We start from the raw sequence: 26,316 nt of genomic DNA on the forward strand, positions 1-26,316 counted from the left end.
ACAAAGCAACAGTATTTAAGACACGATGGTAGTGGCATAAAGATAGACAATTAGATCAATGAAACAGAATAAAAATTCAGAAATAGACCCACATGTCTACAGTCATTTGACTTTTGAAAAAAGTACCAATGCAGTTCATTGATGGAACAAAAAGCTTTCCCAATAAACAGTGCTAGAGCCACTAGAGATCTATATGGACCATAGACCCAAATGTGAAAATGAAGAGTCTAAAACTTCCATAAGAAAACGTAGCAGAGTATCTTCATGACTTTGAAGTAGTCAAATATTTCTTAGGATATAAAAGGACAAACAATTAAAAAATTGCTAACTTAGCCTTCATCAAAATTAGAAATTTCTGCTCATTGAAAGACAATAAACTTGGCTGGGCACGGTGGCTCATGTCTGTAATCCTAGCCCTTTGGGAGGCTGAGGCAGGCAGATCACCTGAGGTCAGGAGTTCGAGACCAGCCTGGCCAATAAGGTGAAACCCTGTCTGTACTAAATATATAAAACTTAGCTGGGTGTGGTGGCAGGAGTCTGTCATACCAGTGACTTGGGAGGCTGAGGCAGGAGAATTGCTTGGATCTAGAAGGTGGAGGTTGCAGTGAGCCAAGATCGCACCAGTGTACTCCAGCCTGGGCGACAGAGCGAGACTCCGACTCAAAAAAAAAAAAAAAAAAAAAACAAGAAACTTAACAGACAAGTAAGTCACAGGCTAGTAGAAAATATTTACAGTACACGTATCTGAACAAAGACTTGTGTTCAAGATATATAGAGAGCTCCTACAAATTAAAATATAATAAAACTACAAAATGGTTAGGCTTCTTAAACACACACCATGAATGGCCAATAAACATACGAAAAGGTGTTCAACATCCCTAGTTATCAGGAAACTGCAAATTAAAACCATAGTGAGAAACCACAATATAGTAAGACAGACACAAAGACTGACAATTCCAAGAGCTGGCAAGGATCTGGAGCAACTGGAACCTTGATGCCTTGCTGGTGGGAGTGTAAAACAGTACAACCATTTTGATAAATTATTTGCCTGTTGTTAATAAAGTTAAATGTACATCTATCCTAAGACCTAGCAAGTCCACTCCTGGGTATACACCCCAGATAAATGAGTACATACATCCACAAAAAGAATTGTCTAAGGATGTTCATAGCAACTTTATTCATAATGGCTGAAAACTGGAAACAATTCAAATATCCATCAACAGAAGGGTAGATAAGTAAATTGTGGCAATACCTCTGAGTAATAAAAAAGAGTAATCTGGGCTGGGCATGGTGGCTCACCCCTGCAATCCCAACACTTTGGGAGGCTGAGGCAGGTGGATCACTTGAGGTCAGGAGTTTGAGACCAGCCTGGCCAATATGGTGAAACACCTGTCTCTATTAAAAATACAAAAATTGGCCGGCGCGGTTGGCTCAAGCCTGTAATCCAGCACTTTGGGAGGCCGAGACGGGTGGATCACCTGAGGTCAGGAGTTCGAGACCATCTGGGTAAACCATGGTGAACCCCGTCTCTACTAAAAATACAAAAGCTAAGCCGGGCGAGGGTGGCGGGCGCCTGTGTCCCAGCTACTCAGGAGGCTGAGGGCAGGAGAATGCGATAAACCGGGAGGGCGGAGCTTGCAGTGAGCTGAGATCCAGGCCACGGCGCACTCCGAGCCCTGCGGGCGACAGAGCAAGAGCTTCGTCTCAAAAAAAAAAAAAAAATACAAAATTAGGCTGGGTGTAGTGACAGGCGCCTGTAATCCCACCTATTTGGGAGGCAGGAGAATCACTTGAACCCGGGAGGTGGAAGTTGCAGTGAACTGAGATTGCACCACTGTACTCCAGCCTGGGCTACAGAGTGAGACTCTGTCTCTCAAAAAAAAAAAAACAAAAGAACAAACTGGTACACAAAAATTGATGAATTTCAAAAATATTACGTTGAGTAACAGAAGTCAGACTATAGAGTACACACTGTGTGATCCCATTTGTTGTGTGAACCAACAAAACCAGTCTGCTGGTGATAGATGTTAGAAGATGGTTACGTCTGAGAGTTGGATATTGACTTGAAAAAGGGCCCTGAGGGGCCCTCTTGGGGCAATGGAAATGTTCTATATCTTGGTCCAGTTGATGGTCAAGGAGGTGTAGTACCTGTGTAAAAATTCATCAAGCTATAGACCCAAGATCTGAACATTTTATTGTAATGTAAGATGACCTTCAATAAAGCATTATTTAAATCACCTTTATGAATACACTAACGACAGCGACGATTCCAAACACAAACCAGGGAGATGAAATATTTGGGGTGTTTCCGAGATAAATGCTGTAGTCTCTCTTTAATTGTTACCAATCTTTTTGCCATGTAGGGGTTTTTGTTGTTGCTGTTACTGTTGGTATTTCTCCTCTGCTAAATTTAGATGATTAAATCTGCCTTTCTATGCACAACTCAGGTAAGGAGACAGAGAATGATTTTGCTGTATGAGAGCAAAATGGACTTCAATAGGAATGGATAAAGACATTGGGAAGGTGACTATGGAAACTGAACCAGAGATGCTCAAAATCAGCGGTGACACTTTGCATCAGGGAACCAGTATGAGAAGACAGAGACACAGAGATGTGGGCAAGAGCAGGGATGTGGATGACATCAGTTATTGGGATGACAGACCTCACTCAGAATGCTATGGAGCAAGTGAAGCCGGGAGCAAATGACAGAGAATGGGTGAGGACCCTGGGAGTCTCACATCAGACAAGCAGAGATGGAGGGGCTCACTGATGGTCAATGCAGTATGCCCAGGAGAAATGCATAGTTTGGACTTTACCTCTAAAAGCAGTAACTCAAAGCCCTCCGAACCTGACAGCCCGTCGGAGGCTTTTGTCTAGAAAATGTCTTCACAGCAGGTGTATCATGACTTATCTCGCCATGGAGATCCAGCTCAGAGAATGTAATAGTGACACGTGGCACAGTGGAGTTGGCAGTTCCTGCTTCAGAGGCAGTCAACATCAATGTGCTCACCAAAACCACTGTGCTCACTAAGCCACAAGTCAGAAAGGTCACAGGTTCATGGGCAAGCTGGACTTGGTGGGGCACAAACAGGAAGGGGCTCACTTCTTCCTCCAGATTCCCCCCTTCACCCTGCTCTGTAGGTTGGCACCACCTGCCTGGGCCTTGTGTGAAACCTCAGGCAGGCCACGTGCAAAGCTTTGCTGGCTACTTGGGAGTTATAAGCAAATGGTCTCTTTCGCTGGGTATTAAAGAGAGCAGCCCAAAGCGATTTCCTGACTGTCTGCTTCTCCCTCTCCAGGTGCAGACCCTGCCACAGCCAAAGCCCCTACCTCTTGCTCCATCTTCTCCCCACCCCCCAGCTGCTGTTTGGGCCCTCAGAGTGGGGCCTGTGGGGTCCTTAGACATACTTCCCGGGAGTTCTCTGACTACAATTCCTTGGCATGTGCAAAGCTCTTAAGCCGGGACTCCAGCAGGAAGTGCTCTTGAGTAGACTCCTTTTCAAATCAGTTCACAGCTGGCTCTCTTCCTAGAGACTCACACGTGGCTCTGAGAAATCACACCTCTCTGCCTTGCCTTTGGTATAAATGCTTGCCCCATCCCTGCTCAGCCCTGGCCCTCCTCTCCTTGCAGGCTGCTTCAGCCAGTTCGGCTCTGGATGTTTCCGGGTGTGAACCAGGGTCCTGTCCCCAGATTCCAGAGATTTCCAAGTGGATCCCTTAAAGCCCTCCTCATTTGACCTACAGGGAAAGGCTCCCATGGGGAAGGGTTGGAAACTCACAGCACCCTGACAACTCACAACTTCCCCTAAACAAAACCCAGTAGGCAGCCCCGTCACTCCCCCTTTCATCTAGTGTTAAAATGTGGAAATATCTGTGTTAAAACATTTTTATGTACCAATTGGCAGATAGCCACTGTCCTGAGACCCCTTCTCTCTTCACTCCCAGGGCCCCTTCTTGGCCCCTTGGACTCTTGCTCTGGCGTTGGGTCCTGGTTGTCAGTTATTTTACTCTCACTTCTGTTGATACCCTCCAGTGGGGGTTGGGGGTGGGGACCGAAGGCGGCTTCACTGCATGTTGTGTCCCAGGTAGGTGGTCAGATATTTACAGTGTTGTTCTTGGCTCTTGGGGCTTAAGCCACATCAGAGACAGCAGGAAACAATTGTCCATTGCTATAGTTTGTATTTTTGTCCCCACACAAATCTCATGTTGAAATGTAATCCCCAACGCCTGAGATGGGGCCTGGTGGGAGGTGTTTGGTGGATCCCTCATGTCTTTGTGCTGTCTTTGTGATAGTGAGTTCTCACGAGATCTGGATTTTTAAAAGTGTGTGGCACCTCTCACCCCACTCCCTTGCTCCTGCTCCCGTCACACGAGATACCTGCTTTCCTTTTGCATTCCACCAGGATTGGAAGCTTCCTGAGGCTTCTCCAGAAGCAGATGTTGCCATATTTCCTGTATAGCCTGCAGAGCTGTGAGCCAGTCAAACCTCTTTTCTTCATTATTATTATTATTATTTTTTGAGACAGAGTCTCACTCTCTCACCCAGGCTGGAGTGTAGTGGCATGATCTCAGCTCACTGCAACCTCAGCCTCCTGGATTCAAGCAATTCTTGTGCCTCAGCCTCCTGAGTAGCTGGGATTACAGGCATGTACTACCATCCTGGACTTATTTTTGTATTTTTTGAAGAGACGGAGTTTTGTCATATTGGCCAGGCTAGTCTCAAACTACTGACCTCATGTGATCCTCCTCCCTCTTCCTCCCAAAGTGCAAACCTCTTTTCTTGTAAATTACCCAGCCTCAGGTATTTCTTTATAGCAATGCAAGTACAGCCTAATCCACCCATAATATCTAATTACATGCAAATAAAGTAGGTGTGTGTCTGTGTGTGTGTGATCCAGGATCAATGGACAAAGCAACCTCAGGAAGGAAATGTTGCCTCCCCATCTTGTCTTAGGATTCTGCTCTCTGCCTGGTTCACAGTTCCCCAGAGCAGATATAGTGATACAATTTCCCTGTAGCCATTCAGGGATTTGTAGAGATTGTGAAGCTTCTAGGAATTTAGCTCAAAGAAATAATGAGGGCTGGGCATTAGGTTTTGCCACAATGATATTTATCAGAGTGTGGCTTACAAAACAGCAAAAATTTGAAACTGTCTTGGGTCAGAGATTGCTGTTGCCTCCCCTGTATCCACTGTCCCCTTCTTCCTCACTGATGGAACCCATTTGCTGAGGGCAGAAACAGACCTGGCTTTTTTTTTTTTTTCTTTTTTTGAGACGAAGTTTGGCTCTTGTTGCCCAGGCTGGAGTGCAATGGCGCGATCTCAGCTCACCGCAATCTCCGCCTCCTGGGTTCAAAAGATTCTCCTGCCTCAGCCTCCTGAGTAGCTGGGATTATAGGCATTCGCCATCATGCCTGGCTAATTTTGTATTTTCAGTAGAGATGAGGTTTCTCCATGTTGGTCAGGCTGGTCTCAAACTCCTAACCTCAGGTGATCTGCCCACCTCAGCTTCCCAAAGTGCTGGGATTACAGGCGTGAGCCACCGCACCCGGTCCAGACCTGGCTTTTATTTTATTTTATTTTACTTTATTTTATTTTATTTTTTGAGACGGAATCTCGCTCTATCGCCCAGGCTGGAGTGCAATGGCGTGATCTTGGCTTACTGCAACCTCCGCCTTCTGGATTCAAGGGATTCTCCTGCCTCAGCCTCCCAAGTCACTGGGACTATAGGTGTGTACCACAGCACTCGGCTAATTTTTGTATATTTTAGTAGAGACGGGGTTTCACCATGTTGGATAGGCTGGTCTCAAAACTCCTGACCTCAAGTGATCCACCCGCCTCAGTCTCCCAAAATACTGGATTATAGGCATGAGCCACCGTGCCTGGCCCAGACCTGGCTTTTAAATGATACGCCCGTTTCCCAGCCTCCCTTGCTGGTGGAGGTGCCATGTGACCCAGTTTTGGCCAATAAGATATCAGCAGCAATGGTTGTTGGGGTTTCAGGGAATCTCCTTAAGAGCCGGGCAGACCTGGCTGGTGCCACGCCCTTCCCTTACTGGCTTTTCTCTTTGCCTCCACCTGAGCTGTGGCTGTGATGGCTAGAGCTTTGGCAGTCACCTTGACAGATGATAGAGTAGAATGATAGAGCCTAGGTCCTTGCAGGCATGAAGGAGCTGCAGTCACAACCCTCTAGACTTCTTTCACACAACAGCCAAATAGATCTCTGCCTTGTTAAGCTGTGCTATGTTTTAAAATAAGCAGCTGAATTCAGTACTGACTGATACAACATCCAAAACCCAACAATAGGAGCATAATTAAGAAATCACAATCCAGTCATACTAGAGAATGTTTTATAGTAAGATCTCATTTTATGAAAAGGAAGTATGCATAAACATATAGAAAAAAAGACTTGGAGCACATTTACAACATAACAAAACCTCTCTGGGTGGTGGTAGTACAGTGATTTTTTTTTTTTTAATTTTTTTTTTAATGGGATCTTGCTATGTTACCCAGGCTGGCCTCAAACTCCTGGGCTCAAACGATCTTCTGGCCTCAGTCTCCCAAAGAGCTGGGATTACAGGCACGAGCTGCTGTGCCTGGCCAAGATACAGTGAACTATCCTTCCCTTCCCTTCCCTTCCCTTCCCTTCCCTTCCCTTCCCTTCCCTCTTTCCTCCCTTCCTCCCTCCCTCCCTTCCTCCCTCCCTCCCCTGCTTCCCTCATTTTTTGGAGACAGAGTCTCACTCCATCACCAGGACTGGAGTGCACTGGCTCTATCTCACCTCACTGCAACCTCCACATCCCGGGTTCAAGCGATTCTCTTGCCTCAGCCTCCTGAGTAGCTGGGATTACAGGCAAGTGCCACCACACCCGGCTAATTTTTTTTGTATTTTTAGTAGAGCCAGGGTTTCCCCATGTTGGCCAGGCTGGTCTCAAACTCCTGGCCTCAAGTGATCTGCCTGCCTTGGCCTCCCAAAGTGCTGAGATTAGAGGCATGAGCCACCGCGCCAGGCTATGATTTTTCTATTCTATTTCTTGATGTATGTAGTATTTAAAATTTCCTAGTTTTGTGACAGATGAGTAACAATAGTGTTTCTGTTACTTGTGCCTGTACTCCCAGCTCTTTGGGACGCTGAGACTGGAGTATTGTTTGAGCCCAGGAGTTTGAGGCCAGCCTGGGTAACATAGCAAGACCCCATCACGGCCCACAAATATTAAAAAAAAAAAAATTACTGTATGAAACAATAGTTTTTTTTTTGAAATTATGGAGTTTTTATTTTTATTTTTTTTTAGCATGGGCAACCAAAAGTTACCATTTTTTTAAACATGATACCCTTGTAACCCTGTCAAGTCTTTGCAGCAGTGACCTCCGGTGCATCTTTCCTAGACCAGCATTCCTCATGATCTGCCATCTCTTACCTCATCTTCTGGGCTCCTGGGCCTGTCTGCACTGCTGTTCTCCAAGGAGGCATTCTGCTCCAGGGGATATTCAAGGTCAGGGACTCATTTACAGATTTTCCATTGTCCTGTGAATCTGTGACATTTCAGAAATGGAGCAAGTTAGAAGATACAGATCAACCCTTTTCAGGCAATTCTCTGCAAGCCTAGGACAGTAGCAGCAGTCACGCTAGAAGGTGGAGGACACAGAGTGGGAAGGGCTGTCCCTCCCCTCACTCCTTGAAGGGGAGTTTGTCACACTTCATGCTGTGTCAGATGGCCTGGGATGCCATCCCTACGAAAATTATAATTATGGGCCGGGTGCCGTGGCTCACACCTGTAATCCCAGCACTTTGGGAGGCCGAGAAGGGTGGATCACCTGAGGTCAGGATTTTGAGACCAGCCTAGCCAACATGGTGAAACCCCATCTCTACTAAAAATGCAAAAATTAGCCGGGCATGGTAGCAGATGCCTGTGATCCAAGCTACCTGGGAAGCTGAGGCAGGAGAATTGCTTAAACCTGACAGGCAGAGGTTGCAGTGAGCTGAGATCATGCCACTGCACTCCAGCTTGGGTGAAAAAAAAAAGAAAATTATAATGATGGTATAAGCAACTTCATATGCATTTACGTATACATAAACATACATACGTAGTCAGTGGAAAAAAAATATTGGAAATAAGAATACAAACCTGGCTAATGTTTAGAGGGTAACAAAGCCATAACCATTGGTGTTATTTCTACTGGTCAAAAATCACTGGCAACTTGCCAATATTTTAGCATCTAACAATTCCCAAGTCCTAATCAATATTAAATAATGAGTCAAGTGAGCCTCCTCCAGAAAGTCTGCTCACCTGGGAGTGGGATGTTTAGGCAATGATCTGCTATGACTTTGAAGGGGCACTCATTTTGCAGATGAAACAGAGAATGTCCCATTAGCCCCCACCCCACGCTCTTTCTCACCATCTAGGTCAAGCAGGACATTTTCTCCTTGGACTCTTGGATCAGGAAGCACGGAACAGTCAAAAGAATTCACTCCAAGGAGGTGACATGAAGAAGTCACTGTAAAAATAAAACTGCAAGGCCAGGCGCGGTGGCTCATGCCTATAATCCTAGCACGTTGGGAGGCCGAAGTGGGAGGATCACTTGAGGTCAGGAGTTCGAGACCAGCCTGGCCAACATGGTGAAACCCTGTCTCTATTAAAAATACGAAAATTAGGCTGAGCATGGTGGTTCATGCCTGTAATCCCAGCACATTGGGAGGCCAAGGCGGGCGGATCACGAGGTCAGGAGATCGAGACCATCCTGGCTAACACAATGAAACCCCGTCTCCACTAAAAATATAAAAAATTAGCCGGGTATGGTGGTGGGCGCCTGTAGTCCCAGGTACTCCGGAGGCTGAGGCAGGAGAATGGTGTGAACCCAGGAGGCACAGCTTGCAGTGAGCTGAGAAGCACCACTGCATTCCAGCCTGGATGACAGAGCGAGACTCTGCCTCAAAAAAAAAAAAAAAAAAATTAGCCGGACATGGTGGCAGGCACCTGTGGTCCCAGCTACTTGGGAGGCTGAGGCAGAATAATTGCTTGAACCCAGGAATTGGAGGCTGCAGTGAGCTGAGCTCGCACTACTGCACTCCAACCTGGGTGACAGAGCGAGACTCCGTCTCAAACAAACAAACAACCTCTGCAAATCTGATGAAAATGTTTATGAACTGACATAAAGGCCACCTTTGGGGATAGCACTGTTCTGTCTATCTGGTGTCAGCATCCTTGACTCAGCTTGGGGAGGTCACAAACTCGAGGTTCTTTCCCCATCGGCCCTGTTTCCCTCCCCAGCTTCATCCCAGAACAGCCCTACACCTCCCTTTTCTTGCAACCCCGAAAGACCTCCCTGACCCCCAACCTTGACAGCTGCAGCTGCTTTTCTGTCTGCTTACAATGCCCTACCCCTGCCCAGTCCAACAAGGTGGTAGCTAGCCACATCTGGCTACTGTGCACTTGAAATGTGGCAGGCAAATGTGACTGAGGAGGGGAATATCTCATTTTATTTAATGTAATTTAAATTTAAAAGTACAAACTCATATTGATTCTGTTGTTGGGAAACTTTTAAGGGTATTTGGATCAATTTGGGTATGTAAATCCACTTTTATGACTGTACATTTTATGCAATCTAAATCCAGATCAAGTATTTCCAATGAAAATTTGGCATGCGAATTGAGAGGGGCTGCAAATATAAAATACTCAACAGATTTCAAAGACTTCGTGCAAAAAAAAAAGGAATGTAAACCATTTCATTGATGTTTTTATATTGATTATTAACTGCAGGATAAAATTGCACCTTTTGCATCTGCTGGGTTAATACAATGCATTGTTAAAATTAATTTCACTTATTTATTTGTACTTTTTAAATGTGGCCACTGGAGAATTTAAAATGATGTATGTGGCGTGCAGCATATTTCTGTTGAATGGCGCTGCTGTAACCCCCTTCTCCATCTACACAGGCTTTGGAGCCAGAAGGATCTGAACTCCAGCTCAATCTGTACTGCACAATAGCTGTGTGATTCTGGGTAAGTGGCTCAATCTCCGTGGGCCTCAGTTGTTTATTTTTGATCTGTAAAATGGGTATGGTAAGAATACCCTTGAAATGTCTGCCTAGCACACTAGCACAGCCACTGGGTACCTGCATGAAATCAACCAAGTTCACTCCCACTCTCTCCCCAGCCGTGTCCTTATCCATTTTTTTGTTTTTTTTTTTGAGATGGAGTCTCACTCTTTTGCCCTGGCTGGAGTGCAGTGGCATGGTTTTGGTTCACCGCAATCTCTGCCTCCCGGGTTCAAGTGATTTTCCTGCCTCAGCTTCCTGAGCAGTTGGAATTACAAGCATACACCACCATGCCCGGCTAATTTTTGTATTTTTAGTAGAGACCGAGTCTCACCATGTTGGCCAGGCTGGTCTCGAACCCCTGACCTCAGATGATCCACCCGCCTTGGCCTCCCAAAGTGCTGGGATTATAGGCGTGAGCCACTGCGCCCAGCCGTCCTTACCCATTTGTCAAGACCCATCTGAAATATCATCTTCTTTGGGAAGCCCTTTCCTAACCCCAGCAGAAGGGTCTAGTGCTTTGCCTTTATCTCTCCTGTAAACTTTCACACATGGCTTGCAGTAAAATGACATCATTACAATATTGTGGGTTCCTCAAAGGCAGAGAGTCCAGCTTCCTTGTGTGTGAGAGTGTGCTTTTAGCTTTTAGTATACGGGAAATTTCAAACATATGGAAAAGTTGAGCTTCCATGACGATAGTGTTTGGGTGAAGGAGAAAGGACAAGATGGAGGAAGGTGAACAAGAAGGCACAATCCATGTTGCTTCCGGGTTCTTCCTCACCAACTTTCCCGTGCGCGGGAAAATGCAGCCCACGCCTGGGAAGATGCAGATCAACCAAGCATGCACCAGGTGACGTCAATCCGAAGAGATCCAAACTTACCCAGCCTCGCCTATGGAGACGCCCCTATCACACCCTTATCCCGCCCACTGCCCTCCCCCTTCCAGTACCAATGCATAAAAGTCCGCTGCAGGCAGGATCTGGCGTGACTTCTTCGGCCCCCACATTCGTGGACCGGAGAGCCTCACCCGAGAGCCCGGCGTGACTTCCCTGGCCCCCCACACCTGAGGACCAGAGAACCTCGCCTGAGAGTGTGTGCATATTTGCAATAAAAGGCTGCCGCTTTCTTATGTAGTTTGGCCTCATGTTTAATTACTTAGCTCTCCTAAATTAAGTTACATTAAATTAAATTAAGACAGATAGCATTTCAATCATTGTATTTTTCTTGCTTAACTCAGTGCTTGATACATGATTTTGTTAGTGTTTGTGGCGGACGGCAACAGCCACAAATTCTACCACCATGGAGTGGTGAAGTCAATTTCCCCACCCCTTTTGGTCTGGGCTGGCCTTGTGGGCTGGTTTGACTGACAGAATATGGTGGAAGGGACTATGCAAGGTCTGAGTCTCTCAGTCTAGGCCTCAAGATGCCAGGCAGCTTCTGCTCTTGCTCTCTCAGAACCTGACTGCCATGTGCATAAGCCTGGGCCAGCCTGCTGGGGGATGAGAGACCACGTGGAGCAGAGTCAGGCAGTCCCAGTTCACAGACCACCAGAGAGATGAGTGAGGCTGTCCTCCACCTTCCAAACCCAGAAGAGCCGCCAGCTGACTGCAGAGGTTAGGCAAACTGGCCCAGACACAGGAACCACTAAACCATCCCCCAGAATCATGAGAAATAATAAATATTGTTGTTTTAAGTCTCTATATTTTGAGGGGAGTTTAATGTGTGGCAAACAGCTATCCAATACAGGGTTTAATGAATGTTTTTGAATGCACTGATGAAGTCTCTGGATTTAGCAGGGGTTGCCACTCTGGCACACTCAGGGTAGCACATACAGTCTGGTGGCAGCTGCTGTGCCTCCAGGGCTGGGAAACTGTCACACATTCTGCACCCCCAGCAGGCTTCCCATCAGCCACAGGAGCACATCAAAAGGAAAAGAGTCTGTAGCACAACACCCCATTAGTAAAGTTTTCTGAACTTTATTCTGCTCAATACATATATTTTGAGCAGATAAAATGTGCTAGGCACTGGTCTAAATGATTAAGAAGTCTTGCTGCAAATCTATTCCCAAGGTTTTAATCTCATTTATTTTCAGGGCAGCAGAAGCTTTGGCTGTGGCAGTCACAGTGAGAGAACAGGGCAGAACCTCACCACTGAGAAAATTCATGTTCCCAGATGACCCCTAATGTGGATGGCTCTAAGTCTCCCTCCTAGAATGCATGTACAGCGAGGAGTGTTTTGCTGAATTCTAGAACAAGAAATCTCATTTCAATAGAAGCCAGTCTAGTTGTCTAACTTGGGTCAACCCTTTCTCCTAAGTACACATGTCATCATAGCGGAGGAATTTGGGTTCTTCAGATAATGGTTTTAAAATGTGCTACCCTGTTGAAACTGTCCTTGGTACTTTTCAATGCCACTTACCCTTTCTCATTTAATGAGGACCTTTCAGCACTGATAACTCCAACTGGATGTAAGGAAACAGCTGTGACAGTTGTCCCTGATACTGACCTGCCAGGCAGCTGGCGTTCCGTTCGGGGGTGTCTCTGGCCTTGGCTTTGCTTCTGCGTCTTATGGAGCGATTGAAGATAGAATTTCTTTTAATTGGGATGTGGCTATGAGGCTCTTTGTCTTGGATATCCTGGTCAGCTTGAGAAGTCTCCTCTTTTTCTGGGAGTAACTCAGGTTTCACCTTAGCTGGTTCATCATCAATGTTCCATTGATCACTCGTGGAAATCACTCGTGATTTCCTCTGGGTCTTTTCCAAATCTTCAGATTTTTTGGTCTCCATGGAAATAGAGCCAGCTGTTTCTCAGCAGAACAACTGGAGGTCAATGACTTTCCCAAGCTTCACTGGTGTGAGTGCTTTAGAATAGACAGAAAACAATTTTCAGTTAGAGTCATCAGGTTAAGTATTCTATTCAGACTGTGGAATTCCACTCCCATTCGAATTTGATGAAATGCAGGATAATCTGCACATCCTGGTATCCACGTCTTCGCCGCTGAAAATTACAGCTTAATCTCTGCAATTTGGAGGCATTCATGTATCATTTTATAATTGCCATTTGTTTATATTATTCATAGGATGCACTTTTAGTGGGAAATGTTTAAAGTGGCTTGCAAAACTACATTCGAATAAACACTTCTTAAATAATTCCAGAGAAAAAGAGTAGCAGAAATAGTGAGGGAATTCCGGGAAAGCATGGAGAGGGACCGTAAATGTCTAGACAGGAAAAGAAAGTCTTGGAAGATGAGAAAGGGTTGCCGGCTGGTGCGAGGTCTCACAATGGTAAGTTTAGACATGGGCAAGGTTGATCCCCAAGGCGACAAACCTTGCCATCGGCGGCCAAGTCTAGTGGGTGCATTAGTGACCTCTCTGATGGAACAATGTATGGCCATGGTGGAAGAATAAGGTCCCCCCCATCCCACAGCCACCCCACCATGGGCTGGAGAAACAGAATAGTTACCTCCCTCTGGGGTGACCATATAGCACATCATCTGAACCAGCACAATTTTCACAGGAAAAGGGGGATACCACAAGAACAAATCCCACCTCCCTCCCCACACAGACCTCCTTCTAGGGTAGGGGTGCTCAGGGTGAGGGACTGTCTGGGCCTCTGAGTGGGTCTAAGTTAGTGGGACAGCATATTAGGCAGAGAAGCCGAGCTAGGAATTCTTAGCTCTCCACTCATCCGAGGGCTTGAAACCTGGGGTCCTATGGATTCTATGGAGGTTTTAGGGGTTTGAGGCTGTGTGTGAGCATATATATTTTTCTGGCCTATAGGTCCAGAGATTCTATCATACTCTCAAAATGGTCGGAGACTTGGCTGGGCGCCAGCCTATAATCCTAGCACTTTAGGAGGCCGAGGCCAGTGGATCACTTGAGTCCAGGAGTTCAAGATCAGCCTGGCCAACATGGAGAAACCCTGTCTCTACTAAAAATATAAAAATTAGCTTGGCGTGGTGGCACATGCCTGTAGTCCCAGCTTCTCAGAAGGCTGAGGCAGGAGAATTGCTTTAATCTGGGAGGTGGAGGTTGCCATGAGCAGAGATCTTGCCACTGCACTCCAGCCTGGGTAACAGAGCCAGACTCCATCTCAAAAAAAATGCTTCCAGGCCTCCTCTGTGTCAGGCTTCTGAGCCCAAGCTAAGCCATCACATCCCCAGCGATCTGCACGGATACACCCAGATGGCCTGAAGTAACTGAAGATGCACAGAAGTGAAAATAGCCTTAACTGATGACATTCCACCACTGTGATTTGTTTCTGCCCCACCCTAACTGGTCAATGTACTTTGTAATCTCCCCCACGCTTAAGAAGGTTCTTTGTAATTCTCCCCACCCTTGAAAATGTATTTTGTGAGATCCACCCCCTGCCCCAAAATATTGCTTTTAACTTCACCGCCTATCTCAAAACCTTTAAGAACCAATGATAATCCCACCTCCCTTTGCTGACTCCTTTTTTGGACTCAGCCCACCTGCACCCAAGTGAAATAAACAGCCATGTTGCTCACACAAAGCCTGTTTGGTGGTCTCTTCACACGGACGCGTGAAACACTCTGTTGCTCCCTTCCACAAACATCCAGCTCAACCAGTGTTCTACGATTCATCAGGAGCGTTTGTCTGTGTCTTCCTTTGTGAAATGAGGAGGATGGAGGGCTGGGCTTCAGACGCCTCCTTTCCCACGGCACCCCCTTCTTCCCCACACCTCTTCCTCTGGAGTCCCTCTGAGTTCCCAAACACCTTCTTCTACACCCACCAGCCAGCTCCACACTATTGATCTCAGGGCAGGTGGTCAGGTAGAACAGGAGATCGGGTTTCCCCTACCCCAGGCTGAGAATGCCTTTGTTTACCTAAGATAGGAATTGGGACTTTCTGGGTAAGGGGATTTGAAGACTGAAGGCCACTCTGGTTCCTAGAACCAGCTACTTCCGACACTGGTTTGTATCAGAAGGTTTGCCCTAGGATGGCGCCCCTTTCCCACCTGCCTGCAGGGCTGGTCCAGTTCTGTTAACCACCTTCCCTATAAATTATCAGCCAGGCAGAAATGAACATTAACGTACTCAGAGGTTGCCTCAGAGCAGCTGGGCCACGTGCAGGGGCACCACCTGAGCTCATGGGGACCTGGGGAGTGCCTTCCCCACCACGGTCGGCTGGGGGGCCCAGCAATACCTGACCCTTCTGGTCCCGGCCTCGGTTTCCTGATCCATGAAGTTGGAGTGTGCACTATGGGGTCGGTGAAGCCTCTTCCAGCTAGAAAGCAATGCTGCTATTTCAGGTGGCCAGAGAGGATTGTGCAGTGGCTGGGAGGACACACTTAGGATGGACCATTAATATGCACCCTTCCTGGGAGTGTCTGGGAGGATGACGCTTGTCATGTATGTGGCCAGGAACCCACAGCTCCAGCAAGATTGGGTGATTTTCATTCACAGCAAGTTTAACCTGGGTCACTGAGGGGATGAGGTTGCAGTAAGAGCAAAACCTTTCTTGAGCCAGCAAGAAGAGAAAGAGGCTTCCATCCTGGCCAGATGAACGGGGACCCCTGCGCTTGCTCCAGTTGAGAACCTGATCCACCAGAAAAGTGGCTGTAGGGACAGGCAGAGACTTGGGAGGGATGAGGTCACCATTGTCACCCATCTGCCCTCTGGGGGCCTGGGGGCAGAATGAGAACCAAGGACAAAGATGGCCTTGAGCTCAGTGTAAGGCAGAGACCGTGAGTGTCGGAGCTCCCCAAAGCTGGAGGGGCTGCTTTGGGGGCTGATGTTCCTGTTATGGGAGCTGTACAGATGGAGGCTGGAGGGGCCGTCGAGGGTTTTGGGTGCAGTGAGGCCTGCCTGCCCCTGGCATTGCTTTCTCTCTTCTTTCCCCGGCCCCTATGCCTACCACCTCACCCAAAGCCTTGCATTGAGGCTGCTTTCAGCGAAGAGCTGGACCTGTGGACAGTGATGGCCAGGGGTCCATGGGGTGGGAGTGGGAGTGGATGATGTAGGCATTCATTGTGTTTTGGTGCCAGTCTGTGGAGGCCTCTGACTGCTGGACCGAGGAGCTCACCCAGTAAACCCTGTTTATGGCCAGAGGCCCTGGCAGGCCCTGAGCAGGAGGCACAGGATCCCAGGGAGGCACAAGGCAGGGTGGTGGGGGACACAGAGCCCGTCCTGAGGGGGTTGGCACACAGGTGAGTACCTGGCCAGGTCGGAGCTGCAGGGAGGAATGGGAGGAATCGCAGGTCAGTGACTTGTGGTGGTTTTGAGAGCAGCAGACGAGGGAGCTGGCCCCATGTTTGTTGTGGGCCTGGGTGCCTGGTTGAGTGCTACTCCTGGTCTGGGAAGCAGGAGTGAAGCCAGGTTCAGGTCAGAGCACACCGGTTTTGCGGTGTTGGGTTGAGGAATCTCCCAGGAGAAAAGTTGTGGACAGAAATCCCTAACTGACACTGGACTGAGTTGCTAACAGGCGTCTTCCGGCTCTGACAAGGGGATCCCCGAGGCCTCTGTGTTGTGATCCTGACATGAACTTTTTTTTGTCTTTCAAGGTTATTTTTATTATCATTATTGTTTATTATCATTATCATTTTTTATCATTATTTTTATAATCATTATTTTAGGCTGCATCTTAAAACCTTGAGGGGCTGGGCGTGGTGGCTCATGTCTGTAATCCCAGCACATTGGGAGGCCGAGGCGGGGAGGGGGGGATCATTTGATGTCAGGAGTTCAAGACCACCCTGGCCAACATGGTGAAAACCTGTCTCTACTTAAAACAAAACAAAACAAAACAAAAATTAGCTGGGCATGGTGGAGGGCGCCTATAATCCCAGCTACTTGAGATGCTGAGGCAGGAGAATCCCTTGAAACGGGAAGGTGTAGGTTGCAGTGAGCCGAAATTGCGCCACTGCATTCCAGCCTGGGCTACAGAGTGAGACTCCGCCTCAAAAACAAGACAAAACAAAAGAAAAAAAACTTGAGGCATAATTTACTCTTTTTCTTAGTTTTGACAAACACATTCAGTGCATGTAACCACCACCACCACCAAGATACAGAACAGCTCCCTCACCAGGAAAAAGTCCCCTTGTGCCTGCGGAGGTCAGTCCCTGCCACGCCCCCAGCCCCGGCAACCACCAATTAGAGTCTTGGTTTGCTCTTTTCTGTTGTGAAGGTGGAGCTGGTGGTCTGTCGCCTTTGCTGGAGTGCAGTGGTGCAGTAAAGGCTCATCAAATCCATGGCTCACTGCAGCCTCGACCTCCTGGGCTCAAGCCATCCTCCCACCTCAGCCTCTTGAATAGCTGGGAGCACAGGTGCGTGCTACCATGCCCATCTAATACTTGTATTTTTTGTAGGGATGGAGTTTCTCCGTGCTGCCCAGGCTGGGTGTCTGGCTTCTGTAGCCTATTGTGCTGTGTTCGCTGCTCGGTCGATGTTGCCTGTGTCAGTGCTGATCACCAGCGTTTACTGTGCTGTGTCAGGAATGCAAGGACGCCCACACTGTATACCACCAAGGGCACTGGGCCAGGAGTCAGGGGACCTGGGTTTGAATCTCCATTTCCAGCTGCCTGTAATCACGGGCTTAACATCAGGCAAGTCAGGGCCTCAGTTTCCTGTCCAGAAAACATGGGGTGGGTGGGTGTTCTCGACTTCTAGCTCTCAAAGTTGGTGATCCAGGGAGGCTCAGAGAGTCCTCAGAGGGATGTTCATGGTATAATAAGAGTCAGGGGGATTGTTCTCCCTGAAAGGAGGAGGCTCTGAAACCCTGAGAAGAAGTATTCCCTGATCTTACCGTCTTTGAGATGATTTTACACACACACACACACACACACACGCGCGCGCGCGCGAAGAGATTGCAAAACTATCTGTAAAACAATTCTATTTCCGCTGCAATTATAGACTATTTTAAGCAAATGTGCTCTACGTCTGGAAGCTTTTTATAATTGCCTTGATTCATCTATAACCATTAACTGCTGGAAAACCCAGAAGCTTCCCCCACCCCAATCTTCTGATGTTACCTTGAGTTCCTCTGCAGCTTTAGACCCATGTCTTTCTATTCCATGGTAACTTCAGGGTGGAGGAGCCTGGGGATAGCTTTGTGACTGAAGGAGGGTGCAGCGCATGGTGCACTTGCATTTATTCATTCATTCATTCATTCATTCATTTATTCATGAACACCCCCTCAGCACCTGCTGGCATGGGACTCACGTCTTCATTCTATGTCTGTCCACATTCCCTCCTTAATAAGCTTCCTCAGGACAGGACTTGGTCTGTTTGGGTCTCTGCTGTCCCTGATGCTGGCTACACAACAACACTCTGTAAGCATCTTTTTTTTTTTTTTTACAGCAATAGATGAATGGATGAGTTACCTTAGCCAAGCCTCACAACTTCCGCATGAGTCAATGTGATAATTACCCCCACTTTATAGATGAGGCAGCTGCCACTTTCAGAGCTGTGATAATCTGGCCAAGGTCGCATGGCTGGCAAATGGTGCGGCAGGGGTCACACTACAGCTCTCTGACTCATTTGTTGGAGGGACCTATGATGTGGTCAAAAGATACTGTTGTAACTATGGGCTGAAGGCAGGCCTGGAAGAATCAGAGCCAGGAGGGGATTCTATTCGGCTGTCTCCGTGTTAATTGTGCGGCTTCAGGCCCAGGAGCCGAGGTGGCTGTTACACCTCCCAGCACTGGGCTGCATGAATCAGTGTCCTGAGAGGTCAGGACTCAAGGTGACAAGGAGCTGGGGAGTTGTGGGGAGCTGGCTGCAGGCTCAGCTGTAGTAATCACCAGCTGCTGCAGGGCAGGAAGGCACAGTGCATGTGGGGAGGGGCACGGTGGGTGGGGAGAGGTGAGATTTCTAGACTGGAACTCATTTAAGTGCAGACATCATCTGGGGCTCTCGTTAAATCACAGAATCTGACTCAGGAGGTCCCGGGTAGGGGCCGATACTGCATTTCTTTTTTCTTTTCTTTTCTTTTTTTTTTTTTTGACAGAGTCTTGCTCTGTCTCCTAGGCTGGAGTGCAGTGGTGTGATCTCAGCTCACTGCAACCCCTGCCTCCTGGGTTCAAACGATTCTTCTGCCTCAGCCTCCCAAGTAGCTGGGATTACAGGCGCCTGCCACCATGCCTGACTACATTTTTTTTTTTTAATAGAGGTGGGGTTTCACGGTGTTGGCCAGGTTGGTCTTGAACTCCTGACCTCAAGTGATCCACCCACCTTGGCCTCCCAAAGTGTTGGGATTACAGGTATGAGTCTGACAGCTATCAGAGCATTCCCGTTCGCTAGTCCCTAAAGCCCCCTCAGGCAAGGTCCTAGGGGAACATGGCCACCAGCACATCCTCAGCAGTTGCATAAGGGAGAAGCTGCCCAGGCGAGCGCAGCGGCCCTCACTTTGGCCAGGTCTAGAGCACATGGAGTGCCTGCGCAGGTCAGAGGCAAACAGGAGTTCTGATCTGGAGAAGGACAGGTGCCAGTAGGGAAGGGGCAGCTGGAGCCCTGCCATCCTCGCTATCATCTTCTGCCTAGGGGAAGGAGGGGTAGCGGTAGGAGAAGGTGGAAAACAAGAGAAAGGGGGATGTCTCCTCCCCAGGGCCGAGGGTCTCCCAAGCAGCTAACATCGCCTTTGCAAAAAGTATAACTGAGGAGATGATGACAGTGAAAGATCAGACCTAACCCATTCCATCTTGCTTCTAACCTTTGAGCCGTCCTTCTTCATTCCTGGGCATAGGCCAGGCTATAGGAAGGAATTCAGTTCATGGTTTGACTCTGAAACAAAATTGCTAATAGCCCTTTCCTGAAAAGACCCCTTTCTTGCCTGGGGACCAGTCTGCCTTTGCAGGACTAACAAATTAGCTACACCAGTAGAAATTCCGGTTTTGAGGTCATGCAGCCTCTGACTCCAAGAGTCTGACCCTCCCCACATTGCTCCTGGGGATAACATCACTATTGTAAAACCTAAGATGAGTGCTTGAGATATTCTGCAGGCCCTGCACCTGATGGATCAACTGACACCACCCAGACAGGTGGTGATCTGGCTCAACCAGTTCTACCATCCCATCCAGGAACAGAACAAGCAAACCTCACTTCAACCGCCTATAATTCCATCTCCAACCTGACCAGTCAGCACTCCCCACTTCCCAAGACGCTACCCGCCAAATTATCCTGAAAAACTCTGATGCCCGAATGCTTGGGGAGACTGATTTGAGTAATAATAAAACTCCCATCTTCTGCACAGCTGGCTCTGTGTGAATTACTATTTCTCCATTGCAATTCCCCTGTCTGAATAAATTGGCTCTGTCTAGGCAGTGGGCAAGGTGAACCCATTGGGTGTTTATACACCTGCTTGGGAACAGGCCCCTCTAAGTGCTGGGGACAGCTCAGTGAGACAGGCCTGGCCTCCTTGGAGCTCGTTGGGGCCACCATAGGTAAAAAGGACTACGAGGGAGAAGGAAGTGGCAGAGCGCATTGCAGGGGAGGTACTGGTGAGGAGCAGATCACAGGGGAGGCCGCAGCCTGGGGGACTGGGCCTGGGGGAGCTTCAGTGGAGGTCAGTCCTTGGAGCTGGGACCTCGGATTTCAGCTTCAGCCCAGCAGGAGGTATGGGCAGCCCCACGCCAGCAGCACAAGGGCAGCTGCTGCCCAGCAGGCAACACTGAGACATCATCAATCTCTCCAAGGGGGGGACACAGGGCACCTGTGGAGATTGTGGGGTGTGTTAGGGTCCAGGTGTTGGGCAGGTGGCCAGGAAGTGTGACCTGAGACAGGGGGACAGCATGGTGGCACCTTTGCTGTGACAAGAAGGGCTTGGACGCACCATCAAGGGGGCAGGAAGATGGGGCTTATTGAGGCAAAAGGCCCCCCAGCACCCCTAAAAGAGGGACTGGCTGATCCCAGGTCACCTACATCATTTCCACTTTCCTTCCTGGTCCTTGAATTGGTACCTTAGCCTCTTCCTGGGTAGGAGGCACAGGTTTGTCTTGGGCTTCTTTTTTTGAGACAGAATTTTGCTCTTATCACCCAGGCTGGAGTGCTGTGGCATAATCTCGGCTCACTGCAACCTCCACCTCCTGGGTTCAAGCGATTCTCCTGCCTCTGCCTCCTGCATTGCTAAGATTATAGGCGCTGGCTACCACACCCTGTAATTTTTGTATTTTTAGTAGAAACAGGGTTTCACCATGTTGGTCAGGCTGGTCTCGAACTCCTGACCTCATGATCTGCCTGCCTCAGACTCCCAAAATGCTGGGATTACAGGCTTGAGCAAGCCGCTGCGCCTGGCAGCGTTGGGACTCTTTTCTTCCAGGATCAAAGTGGGGAGAGTGAGATCGGAAGATTTAGACAGAGGAAGGAGGCACAGATGAAGTTTCTGGTTTGGTGGAAAAGCCCCTGCAAGGGAGGGAGCTGGGACGGTGGCCCCAGAAGACGCTCCGTGTCCGAGGAGGACCTGCATGGCATGGGTCTCGAATGGAACCCTTGACAGTTGTGGAAAAGGTGGAGAAGCCAACCGATCACACAGGGAGACAGCTGTCACCCTGCCCTGGGGATGGCTGCCCACTGGGGCATTTTTGGTGTTCTGAGCGTGAACAAAGGTGAGAGGGAGAGAAGATCCTGGAAAAATCTTAAGTGGAAGTTCAGAAACTGGGGAGCCAGCAGTGGGGAGGGGCAGGAACAGGAAAGGGGTTGGAGAAGGGGAGCTTGGAGCAAGGCCAGGAAGCCTAGAAAGTCCTGTACCTGGGGGTGGGGGGAGCCCCTACTACTCCGTGGCCACTTGGGGGCAGCGTCGGCTTCAGGAGGTAGAGAGGAGGGTCCCCGAGCGGTGAGGGAAGGAGGAGGGGACCTTTTGGGACAAAGACCAGGGCAGAAGGCAGAAAGTAGCAGCTTGGTGCCTGAGGGGTGAATGGAGACCCTCCTGTGGATGGAAACGCCTGAAGCAGGTAGGGCGGGGGGTGCAGGGTTCGCTGAGAGGGCAGGGGCGGCCTATCTGAGCAGACACCTGCAGGAGGGAAGCCAGGGAGCCTTGGCTCAAGGAGAAAAGTAAGAATGGCCCCTGGCTTTCCTTAAGGCTGCAGAACTCATTAACACACTAGGAGAGGAAGCAAGAATGTGCCTGAGAAGCCAGCCTGAGCTCAGAGGAAGATTATGGGGGAAGCTGGACTTGGAAATGGCCCGTTGACTAACCTGGAAGGTTAAGTATGAATTACAGGAACAACTCATTGAATACCAGTTTAACGATCGTAGTTTCTAATACAAACAACATCTCTTTTAGAGACGAGAACGCTGAAACCTGATGAGATTAAGGAACGTTCTCAAGCCCATGTAGCTGCCACCGTCCAGCTGGGCCCCGAGTTCAGGCCTCTCCACCCCAGAACCACCTCTTCCCACTCCTTGCTGCTCAGTTTTACATCCTCCAGGCTGGAATGTTCACGCAAAAATGGGAAGTGGATTAGAAACTCTGACGAGATTCATGTGCAAGGGAAGTGGTACATCAAATGTGAAGGGCATGCCCTTTCCTGACGCTGGGACAGAAATCACTGAAATTAATTTTTTCAGACAGGATCTCACTCTGTCGCCCAGGCTGGAGTGCAGTAGCACCATCACTGCTCACCGCAGCCTTGAATTCCTAGACTCAAGCAATCCTCCTTCCTCAGCCTCCCCATTAGCTAGGACTACAGGCACACACCACCAGGCCCGGTGAATTTTCTTTCTTTCTTTTTTCTTTTTTGTAGGGAAGGAGGTCTTGTTATGGTGCCAGGTTGGTCTGGAACTCCTGGCCTCAAGCAATCATCCTTTCTCAGCCTCACAAAGTGCTGGAATTACAGGTGTAAACCATTGTGCCCGTCCTGAAATTAACTTTAAACCTAGGAAGCAGAGAGTGGTATAGAGAGTTTGAGACGATTTGTTTTTTACAGGAAGGAAGTCCAGTGCCAGAGAGTTATAGGTTATGGGTTTGTATCTATAACCTGTGACATGAAGAGAGCCCTTTAGGGAAGAGGCAGAGCCAGAGGCGAAAGAACAAGCTTGACATTCCTACCGGCAAAAAAGGCCAGTGACAGCGTGACTGAGAAGAGGAACCATGAGCTGCATGAGCTGTAGCAAGCGAAGCACAAATGAGCCATCTATGTGGGTGATGGAGGAAGGAGAAATCAGGAGGACTCTGGGGAAGGAGCCTGCAGGCTTGGCAGGCATTAGGCAGGGCAGGGAAATTTCAGACAATGGAACTTCTAAAAAGCTAAACATTTTATTTTATATTTACAAAAAAGCTGCAGATGATGGAATTCTAAAGCCAGCTCTTCAAGGAACCAAAGAGCTCGGAGTGTAAGATGAAGAAGTTAACGATGTAGAGATCTGCATATCTGCACGTAGTAGGGTCTCAGTGTAAGAGGTTGAATGAATGAAAAGCAGGCAAATTAGGAAATGAAATAAGGAATTGAGAGTGGACGGGGAGACTGGGGACAGCTCTCAGGATCCCCCAGCCATCTCTCCAGCCACAATGCCATTTGCTGAAGGGGCAGGGGCTTTCTGGGGTCACGGAGCTTCAACAGCCAGGACTAGAACCTTCCCCCATCACCTGATACCTGGCCGTGCGCTCCTTGCCTTTCTCCTTCTGCCATGTATAGGGAGTTCTGGAATTTGTTCTTTATTGTCGGAAGCCCTGAGCAAACTCTTAGATGAGATGGCAGCTTGAGTTAATTCCAGTTCCCAACTTCCCATTAAAATCATACCAATGCAGTCATACCACAGGAATGTGCTACTTCTGCGCTAGAAGGCAACACTGAGAATTCAGTTTATGGGCCGGGTGCCATGGTTCACCTATAATCTCAGCACTTTGGGAGGCCGAGGCGGGTGGATCACCTGAGGTCAGGAGTTCAAGACCAGCCTGGCCAACAAGGCGAAACCCCATCTCCACTAAAAATACAAAAATTAGGCCGGGCGTGGTGGCTCACGACTGTAATCCCAGCACTTTGGGAGGCCGAGGTGGGCGGATCATGAGGTCAGGAGATCGAGACCATCCTGGCTAACATGGTGAAACACAGTCTCTAATAAAAATACAAAAAAAGTTAGTTAGCCAGGTGTGGCGGCAGGTGCCTGTAGTCCCAGCTACTCGAGAGGCTGAGGCAGGAGAATGGTGTGAACCCTCGAGGCGGAGCTTGCAGTGAGCCAAGATCGTGTCACTGCACTCTAGCCTGGGCGGCAGAGTGAGGCTCCGTCTCAAAACAAAAAGGAAAACACAAACAAAACAAAAACCCAAAAATTAGCCAGGTGTGGTGGCGGGCTTCTGTAATCCCAGCTACTTGGGAGGCTGAGGCAGGAGAATTGCTTGAATCTGGGAGGCAGAGGTTGCAGTGAGCCCAGATCACGCCATTGCACTCCAGCCTGGGCAACAAGAGCGAGACTCTGTCCAAAAAAAAAAAAAGAATTCAGTTTATGGTAGGACCAGCAGGCTTTTCCACTAAATATGCTAATAAAAAGTAAAATGTAGAAGCATTGCTGAAGATTGACTTTTGCTTTAAAGTTCTTTAAAAAAGAAGACATACAAATGGAAACAGATACATGAAAAAACACTCAAGATCACTGATCATTAGAAAAAGATAAAACAATGAGATACCATCTCACACCTGTCAGGATGGCAGTTATAAGAAAGATAAGACAGAGCAAGTATTGGTGAGAGAAGATGTAGGAAAAGGGCACCCTTGTGTGCTGGTGGTGGGAATGTAAATTGGAACAGCTGTTATGGAAAAGAGTATGGAGGTTCCTCAAGAGGTTAAAAATAGAACTACCATATGATCCAGCAACCCCACTTCTGGAAATAAATTCAAAGGAAATAAAACGAGCATCTTGAAGAGATATCTACACCCCCATGTTCATTATTCCTGATAGCCAAGATGTGGAATCAACCCAGATGTCCATCTACAGATAAATGGATAAAGAAATTGTGGTACATATACGTGGTGGTATTTTATTAAGCCACAAAAAAGGAGAAAACCACACCATTTGCAACAGCATGGATGAGCTTGGTTGAGCTTTCTGTATATGGCTAAGTGAAATAAACCATATACAGAAAGAAAAATACTGCATGATCTTATATGTGGAATCTAAAAAGTCAAACTCTTAGAAGCAGACAGTAGAGCAATGTTTGCCAAGGGCCGGAGGTCCTTGGCAAAGGGGAGATGTGGGTCAAAGGGTAAAGTCTTTCAGTTCTAAGATGAACAAGTTCTGGGGATCCAACATATAGCATGGGTGGTGATGGATGTGTTAATTTGATTGTGATAATCACTACACAATGTATATATCTATCACATCACATTGTATACCTTGAACATATTCCACATTTGTCAATTAAATATCTTTTAAAATTATATACACAGTTTATAAGTCAAAAGGCAAAATTAGAGAGGAAACATATACAGCAAGAAGCATAAATCAAGTGTTGGAGGCATTGTAAGATGCAGAGCAGGACTCACTCTTTCTTTCTTTCTTTCTTTCTTTCTTTCTTTCTTTCTTTCTTTCTTTCTTTCTTTCTTTCTTTCTTTCTTCCTTTCTCTTTCTTTCTTTCCTTTCTTCTTTCTTCTTTCTTTCTTTTTTTTTTTTTTGAGACAGAGTCTCACTCTGTCGCCAGACTGGAGTGCAGTGGCATGATCTCGGCTCACTGCAAACTTTGTCTCCCAGGTTCAAGCGATTCTCCTGCCTCAGCCTCCCGAGTAGCTGGGATTACAGCACGCGCTACCACTCTTGGCTAATTTTTTATATTTTTGGAAGAGACGAGGTTTCACCATGGTGTCCAGGCTGGTTTTGAACTCCTGACCTAAAGTGATCCACCTGCCTTAGCCTCCCAAAGTGTGAGATTACAGGCATGAGCCACCGTGCTCGGCCATAGCAGGACTTTTTCTGATGTTCTGGAATTGCTGCTAAGGCCAACCAAATTTCTGCTGCAACTTGGGTCTGCCGGCAACCCGAGGGATCACTGAGGTAGGTGTGCCCCCTATGGTAGTCCCCACTCTCAGATAAAAGAAGAGGAGGAAGAAGGGAGGAGCTTGGCCCTTTGCGGGTGCTGTAGCCCATGCAAAGAGGAAGCTGGCTCCAAAGAAGCCCTGGAAAGGCCCAGGGGTTCCTGCAGGAAGGAGAGGTTCCCAGCTGGAAAATCGCAGGGCTATGGAACCCATGGGACCATTCCAAAGTCTCCTGGGAAAGGGTTCTGAGAGCCTCGGGTTATGATGCTGAGATCTGGGAATACGCCGCCTGTGGGAGTGGAGCTGGCTTTAGGCTGGAGGATATTTGAAGGTAGGGACCTGCTGGAAGACTTTGTTCCATGGGGCTCA

General features: G+C 48.1%; 1 protein-coding gene and 1 long non-coding RNA gene across 2 annotated transcripts in view; one reads left to right on the forward strand and one right to left on the reverse strand.

Moving 5' to 3' along the window:
• Positions 1–26,316, reverse strand: part of NGEF (neuronal guanine nucleotide exchange factor) — a 143,472-nt gene that overhangs the window by 87,860 nt on the left and 29,296 nt on the right. The window contains 2 exon segments of the mRNA XM_017859388.1: positions 7,417–7,531; positions 12,539–12,892. Of these exon segments, the coding sequence (XP_017714877.1) occupies positions 7,417–7,531; positions 12,539–12,818 (395 nt within the window). The 5' untranslated portion in view covers positions 12,819–12,892.
• Positions 4,043–10,785, forward strand: LOC108520106 (uncharacterized). Its single transcript, XR_001882833.1, has 4 exons — positions 4,043–4,085; positions 7,349–7,491; positions 9,933–9,998; positions 10,746–10,785. It is a non-coding gene; the product is annotated as an uncharacterized LOC108520106 (long non-coding RNA).

Source organism: Rhinopithecus bieti, unplaced genomic scaffold, assembly GCF_001698545.2.
Source record: "Rhinopithecus bieti isolate Rb0 unplaced genomic scaffold, ASM169854v2 scaffold_50517, whole genome shotgun sequence".
NCBI classification, from domain to species: Eukaryota; Metazoa; Chordata; class Mammalia; order Primates; family Cercopithecidae; genus Rhinopithecus; species Rhinopithecus bieti.